The 10,425-nt window shown below is 43.0% G+C and overlaps 2 protein-coding genes across 2 annotated transcripts; both read left to right on the top strand.

Annotated features, from left to right (window-relative positions):
- The first annotated feature begins 830 nt into the window (after window positions 1-830).
- rpp25l (ribonuclease P/MRP 25 subunit-like) lies at window positions 831-2,676 on the top strand. The gene is made up of 2 exons (XM_088410919.1): window positions 831-922; window positions 1,733-2,676. The coding sequence occupies exon 2, from the start codon at window positions 1,733-1,735 to the stop codon at window positions 2,351-2,353; it is 621 nt and encodes a 206-aa protein (XP_088267045.1). The 5' UTR covers window positions 831-922; the 3' UTR covers window positions 2,354-2,676.
- A 5,710-nt stretch (window positions 2,677-8,386) lies between these two features.
- her7 (hairy and enhancer of split related-7) lies at window positions 8,387-9,963 on the top strand. The gene is made up of 3 exons (XM_088411388.1): window positions 8,387-8,431; window positions 8,642-8,746; window positions 9,200-9,963. Exons 1-3 carry the CDS (start codon window positions 8,387-8,389, stop codon window positions 9,605-9,607), a joined length of 558 nt encoding a protein of 185 aa, XP_088267514.1. The 3' UTR covers window positions 9,608-9,963.
- Window positions 9,964-10,425: the final 462 nt, after the last annotated feature.

Below are 10,425 nucleotides of genomic sequence, written 5' to 3'. Positions count from 1 at the left end.
TGCTATAATTACTTTGTCCAAGACTTTTTCCATCAGTAAATGATATTATCCGTAAATGATATTTTTATATGACCACCCAATTGTCCATCTGTGACACTGGGGTTGTGGGCTGAATTTTTTTCAAACTTTCCACTGTGCTCTGTGGAAGGAACTTGCCAAGAGAGTGGCTGCTTCAAATCAAAATGGCTGGCTTCCTGTTGAATTTAAGGCATGGGTGCTTGAGGTTTTTTTTTCATGTATCCTATTATGATTAAGTATTGTAATTCTCCCAACTACAATCATCAATTGATGAAATAAGTATACAGTACTACTACTACTGTTTTTTTGTGTGTCACTCGGTTGAACCCTTAAATGTCATACTGCTCATTTTCACTAGGATACACGTGCTTGCAAAAAGTGCAACTAAGTTTTCAGGCATGTTGAGACCCCTTGCAAGCCCCCCAAAGATCACTTGATCAATCCGTCATTGACTTGCCAGAGTAATAATAAACACAGTGATTACAAGAAGGCCTCCACACAGCCCGAAAGGGCCGAAACTCCTTAAAGTGATAGGTTTATGTGTATAATACATTTCATATGTTGAAAATGTGAAATAGTTTCTGCTAAGTGGAAATCCCTTAAAATTGTGAATTATTTGGCCTGAAATACTGACAGATGGACATAAACTCCTTCCGAAGAGGAATAAGTCAAAGGTGATTTGTTCATCTTGTGTACATAAACCTTAATCGCAGAAATAACATGTACCAGTCACTACTTGCGCCCTTTGCGTCATCATAATCATTCATTCTCATACACGCGAAGAGCCACGCCTCCTCCAGGCTCCGGTATTTGCGACACTTCTTCGTTTTACGGCAGCGTGAGACGCACACCAAACATGTGAAGGAAAAGCTCAAAAAGAAGGAAAACGAAAGCCTAATAACAAGTAAGTTCACATTTGCTATCCCGCATTTGCACGCGAAGCGTAACTCGTTTGCTAGCGTGGGTTTAATGTTGCTTTCGCGACCATGGCGAGTGGAATAAGTTAAGTGCCGCCTTGTGCTTACATTAGCATAGCCTCGCACGTTGCTTAATTTCAGGTAAACAGTTACAAAATGTAATAGGGAAATAGTCGGATGAATATAATCACTCGTCTTGATTTGTCTACTTTTTCAACGTGGTGGCCGCGAAAAAGCTTCAAAGTCATTTCATCCTCATACCTGCTAGTGATGATACATTTTGCAAATGTCACATTTTGTCTCCTTCGCCATTAAATGTGACATTTTCTTCTTAACGCGATTAATTCAAAACCATTTGCCGGACCTGTGACACGCTGGCTTCCATTCGGCTTGCACATATTTGAATAAAGACTCGAAGCAAGTGCAAACTTGAGTCCACCAAGTTGGTGGATCATTTTATTCTGAAGCGAGGCAACTTGGTCACGTGACAACGAGAAATTTCCAGTGGCTGCTACGTTTAGCGTAACATTCTTACGCTAACGTGGTGATTTAACTACACACAATTTAACTGTTTATTGCAGCGTACTAAATGTAGCACAAAAGGCACGCGTTACCGATTTTGAACATTTATGCAATTGTTTATATAGAGTTCATGTCTCCTCTCTATAGTGCATGATTTGTTTGCTAATGTCAGTACAGTAGCATATGTTTCTATAAATGAAATGAGATACTAAATAATTGATCAAATTTTACTTCCCGGCAACCAGCAAAAAATAGTGGGTCATCTTTATTTGCAGATGGAGAACTACAGTAAGGTTCGCAGTACGGAGCAGCCGTCCGTGTGTCCGTTCAGCCTTGTCCCCGACACGCCGGAGGTGCGCGTCAAAGACGGCAGCAAGATCCGCAACCTGCTTCGCTACGCCCTGAGCCGCATGGAGGCCAAGCCCCAAGCGGACAACGACAAAGAAGGAGGAGCAGGAGGATGCGAGGGGGATCAGGGTCCGCCCGGCCGCCCCCTCTGCCGCCAGTTGGTGTTCACTGCGAGCGGCAAGGGCGTGTCGAAAGCCATCACGTGCGCCGAGGTGGTTAAGCGACGCGTTCGAGGTCTCCATCAGCTGACCACGCTGGCCAGCTCAACGCTGACTGATGTGTGGGAGCCCCTGGAGGCGGCCGTCGGCCTGGATAGCATCACTGTCAGCAGGAAGCTGCCCGTCATCTGGATTCTCCTCTCCAAGGACCCGCTGGACCGCAGCCTGCCCGGGTACCAGGCGCCCGGACGCTGCGACAACCTGTGGACTTGTAATGAAAAGGAAGAGGCGGGGGCATACAAGAGGAAGAGAGGTGGGGGCGGGGCTGGCAGAGGAAGGGGCGGAGGGCGCCAAACCGGACGGTCTGGAGACTCCAAAGCACCCAGCTGATAAAAAGCAACGAGGGTTTGACTGTTTGGATTCAGATTGCAAAGGGGTGGACGTTTTCCATAGGAAGTTACACTGAGGAATTTTTGAAATGCGGTGGTGCCTTGACTTACAAGCGCCCCAGCTATTGAATTTTTGTTTTTGTTTTTTTCCCCTGTTGAAAGCCAACATTTGACTCTGAAGAGCTTTACACCTTCTACCCCTAGATGGCAGCATCAAGCTTTACAAAATCCTGTCACCCATGAGAGCCTTTTTTTTCATTGTATAAAACTTGGTGCAAATCCAAATTGTGTCAACAATATTAAAAACAAAATATTAAGACAAGATTTTGCAGCACAGTTCTGTTTATTGCTTACATTTTTTTTCATGGATAGGCAAGTATCGGTAGCAGGTATTAGAATTGGGTTGATACCAGCCTTATTTTAAGGGATGGGTCCTCATGGAGGCTGCCAATACCAGCCAGATACTTGAAGGTAAAAAACAACATCTGACAGCAGTAACTGTTCTGCCGTGGCAGTTTTTCACATGAGCCTATCATCAAGTTAGGACTGTTTTTTTTTTTTTTCATTTTTACACATTCACTGAGTTTCATTTTGGCAATTCTCAGTTATGTGGCAAGAGGAGCACGACCGCTACGCGGGCTCCCTCTTGTGGTATCTGAAAGCATTAATGAATGAAAACGGACAATCTGAACGTTCGTGGAATCCACTCAAAAGATAGTCCAATGCATTTGTTTACTTTCTTAGTCCAACATATTTGCATTTAATAGTTTAATTTTCTTTTTGTATTTATTTATTTACATGCGTGGTACGTGTGTTGTATGTACATTTGCGATGTTTTTTTTCCAATGCTTCTGCGGAGAAATACGGGAGCGTGTCGCACGTGTTTACGAGCTATTTACAAGTGTGAGGGCCGAGGTGCATTTCACACATATACGCGTGTCAGTGGATTGAAGCGCAAACAAAGACGTGTGAAGAGAGCTAACCTTTTAAGATTTGTATTCCTTTGATTGGTCCTGCCACCATCTTGCAGCCACCTCTACAATATACGTGTGAATCTTTTCATTGCATTACTTTTTGTAAATCTTACTGTATTGTAAAGACAAAAGACGCATTTTTGCTTAGTGATATTGAGTATTTTTACGGGTTCATAAATTAGCTTTTATAAAATAAAAAATCACGTGTCAGCTTTTGGTTATACATATTGTTTAACCACAATACATGACGTTGATAAAGTGTTGCGGAACTTCTTGGAGTGGTATGTGAATAAATCAATTCCAGTATTTTGATACCAGCGTTTTACAAATATAGAAAATAGAGCATGCACGTTTTTCCAATTTGGTTTATTGACACACATGACATCTAAATAAATTAAAGGTGCAAACATGCGTTGTATAAACATCGTCACAGTAGAAAATGGTCTTTAAAAATGACAGTTATATACACGTGGAGTTGGACATTCTATTGCACTGACATTGTCCCCTTGTGTTGGAGATCAGGACCAGGGTCTCCACAAGCCCCCCTCCGTGGTGGGACACTTTTGGGGCGTCGTATTGCGAATGGCGCTTTTGGAGGGACCCTCCAAAGTCGGAGTAGAAGAAGAAGACAATGGGGAGTCAGCGAAGGCCACTTCTTTGCTGTCAGGTCCAAGGAAGCTGGCTGCTTTCTGCAGGCAGGAGGAGAAGCCATTTTGGTAGGGGTGAAGCACCTTCTTCTTGCTGTCTTTGTTGACATGTTGCTGTAGGAAGAAGACGGCGTGCTCCAGAATCTCTGCTTTCTCCAATCTGCGCCCACCAGCTAACTGTTAAACACACCCGGCGGTAGCACACACACAGTTTTAGACGCACACACACACACACGCACACACACAAAGAAACGTATTTTAAACACGCTTCAAACTTGAGTTTTTGTATGGGATAAATGTTATCAATTTTTACTCCTACTTCGCTCTCCAGGTGGCCTACCAAAGTCACAACCAACGTTAAAAAATATTTAGTTTGTGTGTTAAACCCAGCTGAACTGTACTCGGGTACTACACCGGTTTTAAACAAACAAAAAAGAGTTGAGCCACAATATGTACACGTAGGTTTATGCCGTTGTAGATTTTTTACAGTACCTATATTTTACCACTAGAGAGAGCCCGTGCGCCACATTTTGCAAATCATTGTCCATCCACGCATCCATTTTCTAGAGCCGCTTATCCTCACAAGGGTCGCAGGCTTGCTGGTGCTTATCCCAACTGACTTCGGGCAGTAGGCGGGGGACACCCTGAATCGGTTGCCAACCAATAGCAGGGCACACAGGGACGACCAACCTTTCACGCACCCAGTCACACTTAAGGACAATTCAGAGTGTCTAATACACCTTAAATGCAATTTTTTTTTTTGGAGTGAGGGATGAAGCCGGACCAAAAAACGCCAAAAAATCTTTAAAAAAAATACTAAATAATAAACAAAATTTAGATCTGGGCTTTAAGCTTTTTAGAACGAACGTGTCTTCGGGCATATTAAGTTAGTACAAAAGTAGCATATAAGCATTATATTTACTTGTGGTGTAATCAAAAGAGATTTGAGATTCTCCAAGCTTCTGTTTATTCTTTCTCGTCGTCGCCTTTCCACCAGAGGTTTTAAGCTCTGCGGAAGACAAAACAGCATCAACATTTTTATGATATGATTCCATAATTCCTTGCTCCAATGACAATGACAATAAAGTGTTCACGTACCTTCCTGTCTGTGTTTGCATGCTGGCATTGCTGAGGCATCTTCATGACTGCAGTCCCAACAGAGTCAAGTTGAGTGTCGGGCCCTTCGCTCTCACTGGACGTATAAAAACTCATCACAGGCCCCGCCCACTCACTCTCCACACTCATATAGGAAACGATCCAATTGCGCGTCATATCCATCCGCAAACAGTACATTTTTTTAGTTGTATATAGCAAACGTTTCGTGTTTGACTTTTTCTAACATTGCGACATAAATGATTCCCATTATGTTTCTTATTAATTGTGATTAAAACAAATGAATAAACAGTCGTCATCCTAAAAAGGATTTTTATTTCTTTGTGCAGATTTGTCATCAATGTACCGTAATATTCATTAATGTTAACACTTTTTGTTGCATGTGCCAAGAGGACCCTTCGCTAATCCACGAGCACGTGGACGTAACCCCCATTTCCTCGACAGACCCCCACCCACGCGACACGCGCCCGCCTAAAGGTGAGAGCAGCTCGTGTGATATTAGCATATGTGGGGGGCGGGGGGGGGGGGGATTGTTGGCGTCTGGCATCCGGTTAACAATGTGAAACTGACACTTCATTGTGTGACCAAAAACACTTCCGAGAGGCAAATGCTGTGCGCACCGAACCAAAATTACCCTATTGTGTTCATTTCAAAATCTTTATACATATAAATATCCTATCAAATAAACCAAACCAAACGTCTGTTTGAAATAAAATTACCTGTACAATGAAATACGATAATTCAGCGAATTAAACGTATCGGACTACATGTCTCAGAGAAACCAAACAATGCAAGCCGAGAGTATTTTCGCAAAACTATTCATCTCGTGCGTACTTGCCAAAAATGGTGGTGAAACAAGCGAACTTCCGGTTGGATGACCTATCAGCAATTAATGACTAACTTTGTGTACATGGTAATAAGCACTTACTTCACTGATTTTAAAAAATGTACGTTGAACACATTTTCGCTTATTATTCAAATCAATTGTTTTTTTTTTTTATGAATACATTATTTCCTACATTTCGTACTGTCCTAAGGTTAATTGTTGCAGTCAAAACATGCTTAAAACACAGCGCCACAAATTTACTAAATATAAATTAATTAAAATTGAGCGTGTTGTTAATTTTCAACTCTTGCCCTACAGTTGGCTCTACAGGGCTAAAAAAAAAAAAGCCAGACAAACTCAGTGACAACTTTTCCAATAACAATTGAACAATTGAATTTAATCGAATATTTTATTCTAATATTGATGTATTCGTCATATTTAATAAATACGCACCAATCAGAGAGGCGATCCAAATTTTGTTGAACTATTGTGACAAGATATTCTATTCTATTCTATTCTATTCTATTCTATTCTATTCTATTCTATTCTATTCTATTCTATTTAACTCTAACCAATTTATAATCCCGCACTGAATGTAATGTAATGACTTTTTGATTGAGGGATTTGCATTTGTGTATATTGCATTTTCTTGGCAAACATGACGTTTCGCAAACTCACTAAATCAGATCTATAATATAAAACAATGTCATGGTAAAATGCAGTGAATCAAACATTTTAACCGCCGTTTTTTTATTGAACGTTATTGCGTTCACGTGCGAATGAAGCTTTCGGCGCCGCGTGGATTGACGCGTGCACGCGATTTCTATTCAAGTGCGAAGCAGTCACACCTCCCACAGCGAGAAACGTCTGCTGGACACTCTCCCACCGTCACACCTCGGGGGGGCTTTGGTACCGTGGCGTCGCTCTCCCACGCTCGCGATTGCACATCAAAGGCTTTCGCACGAACGCGTGGACACTTTGGCGCGCCAGCACGCGGCACACAATGGCACGCGTGCATGGATTTTGCAAGTGTGAATGCAAACATGGAGTCCACAGAGACAAATGCAAAGGCAGCTTCGTGCGATTCGCATGTTAGTTATTATTCGTGATGGTCATGTTTGATATCAAGGCTAATTTATCGCGATGTATTCGATTTGCTTTGCGACATTCATTTGGGGACATTTAGGTTGCTTTGCTACATGATTCAGAATGTATTTTCCCTCATTGTTCTTTTGTTCTATGATGCACAATTCTCCCGATCAAAATAATAAGTAAATATGATATAGCATAAATAATAAGATCACGTCCAAAAAAAAGGCTTCAACAATCACCTCAGCAAATGGTCACACTCAAAAAGTTTGGGTCAAAAATAAACCATATCGAGTCAACTATGGATTGAAGTTAATAGTTTTAAAAATTTGGGTTGGTAATATTTTGATCCGATTTGGGGTATTTTTGAGCCAACAGTTTTAATGTGTAAAAGTTAATACACTGGATACACTGGGTGAAATGAATAACTTCAAAAAATTGGGGATCCATTTCTACCTGGGTTATTTTTGACTCAACTGAAGTGCATCTTCGTAAAATAATGTTTTTCCCTTCGGCAAACACGCACCGAACCGAAAAACCATTATAATTTCGGAGTAATTAATTGTTCAATCTGTTGCTGATTTTATTATGAACACAAACACTGTTGCATTGACTTTGCTCAATTTTATTCCGTCACGTGGTCGCTCGAAATAAAAGCATCTGAATCCAGCATTTGTCTAAAGTAGAAAACCGAAAAAATGTATCTGGACCCAGTTGATTTTGTCCAACTTGACATTTATTTTGTTATTAAGTGACATTAAGCGGGTTCAACGCCCCGTTTTCCCATGAATAATAAAATTAAATTAGAGTACACCTATGAAAAACATGAAAAAAAAGCCACAATTTGTCCAACTTTAGGGCGTTCTGGCGGACAACAATCCAAGTTAAGGAGCTAGAGCAAACATATGAAAGCAAAAAACAAAACAAAACTGAATTTATGGCGTCTGGCTTTGCGTGTCCGAGCTGCTTTACAAGGTTCGGCTTCGTGCTGAAGCTGAAAAAAAAAACCGCAGCGTCTGTGTGGACGAACGTGTCCGGCCTGACCCCGCTGTCTTTCAGGGTTCTGGGCACTATAGGAACACTTGAGTTTCTTCTCTATTTATACATCCACCATCACTAAGTGGATTTATTGCACTAAACGGTGAGATAATTAGACGGATGCTCAATTAATGTTGTATAAAATAAAACAGAAAAACCCGCGTCGGGGGTAAGGAAACACCCATGGAGCTTGGAGTTGCCAAGATAGCATGTGATTGGCTCTCGGGGAAGTGGGCGGGGCTCGGGTGGACCGGGAAGCTATAAAAAAAAGCAAGTGGAGGAAATCGAGTCCCTTTTCTGACAACTTCTGGATCCCAGAGGAAGGCTTGTTGGAAGAAGATCAAATCATGAAGCTCATGCAGGAAGCAGAAGATGCAAATCGCGACAGAAAGGTAAAAACACCACATTAATTCCCCGCAAGTTCTTTATACAGCATAAAAGTTTTTTAAGGCTACTTTTGATCATTAAAAACAACACGTATTTTAGTTAAAAATATACATCCATTTACGTATTGAAAGTGTTTCAAAGTCTAGTTTTAAAATGACATTTTGGTTAAAATTGTAATTAGAAGTTTTACTTTTCTTTTTCTCAACGCTTTCCAGCTTCTAAAATCCCAAGTGGAGAAGCGTAGGCGTGAGAGGATGAACCAGAGTCTGGAGCGTTTGAGGAGCATGTTGATGCAGGAGCCGCAACAAGAGCAGCCGCAGGTAAAAATAAAAAAGCTGTACATCATCACTGAAATTGGAATCATGTTGAGGGCAGCACGGTGACCTAGCGGTTAGCACGTGTACCTCACTGTTCTGGGTTCAAATCTCGTTTCAGGCCTTCCTCCCTTCCTGCGTGGAGTTTTGCATGTTCTCCGTGCTCTTTCACGGCTCAAAAACATGCACGTTAGCGTCATTCGTCACAAAAAATGGCCGCGGGCGACCTAGCGATTGGCGCGTCCGCCTCACAGTCGCAAGGTTCTGGGTTCAAATCTCACATGGGTTTTCTCCAGGTGCTCTGGCTTCCAACATCCCCCCAAAACATTCATGATGAAGATTCAAAATTATCTAGAGGTGTGAATGATTGTGCCCCAAATCAGCTCCTCCAGCTCACTTGAGAACAATATAGAAGATGTGTGCCCGGTGTTAATTTAGAACATACGTGTGTTGCTCCAGGGTGCAGCCCAGCGTCGCGTGGAGAAGACCGAGATACTGGAGCGCACGGTCCTCTTCCTCCACAATAACAGCAAAGCGACGAGCGGGCCGCCACCGCAACAGCACTCCTTCCAAGATGGCTTCCACGCTTGCCTGCAAAAGGCCGCCCACTTCCTGGGGCCCCAGGGCAAAGGCCTGTGGCTCGCCCTGGACGCCTCCATCATCCGACGCTCGTCTTCGTCTTCTCCCTCCTCCCCTTCCGCCATCCTCCGCGCGCTGAGACACAAGTCCAAGCACAACCGGCGAGCGGCGCCGGCTCCGCCCCCCAGGACCCCCCCGCAGGGGCAAAACTGGCTGGGGACGTGCATGGAGAGCCCCCCGGCCGAGGGCCCCTCGCTGGGCCAGAGCGTGTGGAGGCCCTGGCCCTGAACGATGAACTTTGACCTCCCCCTTTCTTTACGTATTCATTATCTGTCAAGTTGATGGTGTAAATAGTTTCAAGGCGTCATTTGTACGCCGCTGTGTATATACGTGAACCCTTCCGCCCACTATAGACGTGTATATAGTGCTGCTTGGGATGGGAGCCGGATGTTGGCGCCCACCATGTGTCCGCTTCGCAGGTGAGTTGTCACACACGCACATACGCGCACCGACGGGAGTGTGGATCATAATCACGTGTCCTGTCTCATTTCCAGCTGCTATTAAATGTGAGGGACCCCAACCCTCACGTCCATGAGTCATGAACAACCTCTGTATCCCTCCTCATCATAATATATGACTTGTATATTTTGCACACTAACTTATTGTACATGTCTCCCTATGGTGAGCCTCTATTTTTTTGTTTTTTTTTGTCTCAAATAAACATACCATCAAATGTCAACGTGTGGGCTTTGTTCTTAATGTGAATTCCTGATTTTTTTTCCTATAAACATAACTCCCAATATGCACCTGAGACCCACCCTATTAATTTGTGTCCACAGTAGTGGACTTTGGTTTTTAGTTTATGTCTTTTGACTCATTCAAGCCACATTGTAGTTATAGTTTCTGTCACAGAAACTTGAGGTCAAATCAGCATTTCACGGGCCACATAAAATCATGTGGCGGGCTGGATCTGGCCCCCGGGCCTTGAGATTCACACCTGTTAGCTACAGTGTTAAGTCAGGGGGCGTGGCTAAAAATTTTGTTATGTGGCCAGGGTGTCACGACACAGCATCTCAGTGAGGAGTGCCATGCACACTTTTCATGAA

This window comes from Hippichthys cyanospilos, chromosome 3, assembly GCF_059441005.1.
Source record: "Hippichthys cyanospilos isolate Australia breed blue-spotted pipefish chromosome 3, RoL_Hcya_1.0, whole genome shotgun sequence".
NCBI classification, from domain to species: domain Eukaryota; kingdom Metazoa; phylum Chordata; class Actinopteri; order Syngnathiformes; family Syngnathidae; genus Hippichthys; species Hippichthys cyanospilos.
The sequence above is the reverse complement of the archived record's forward strand: the minus strand, read 5'-3'. Positions and strand labels throughout refer to the sequence as shown.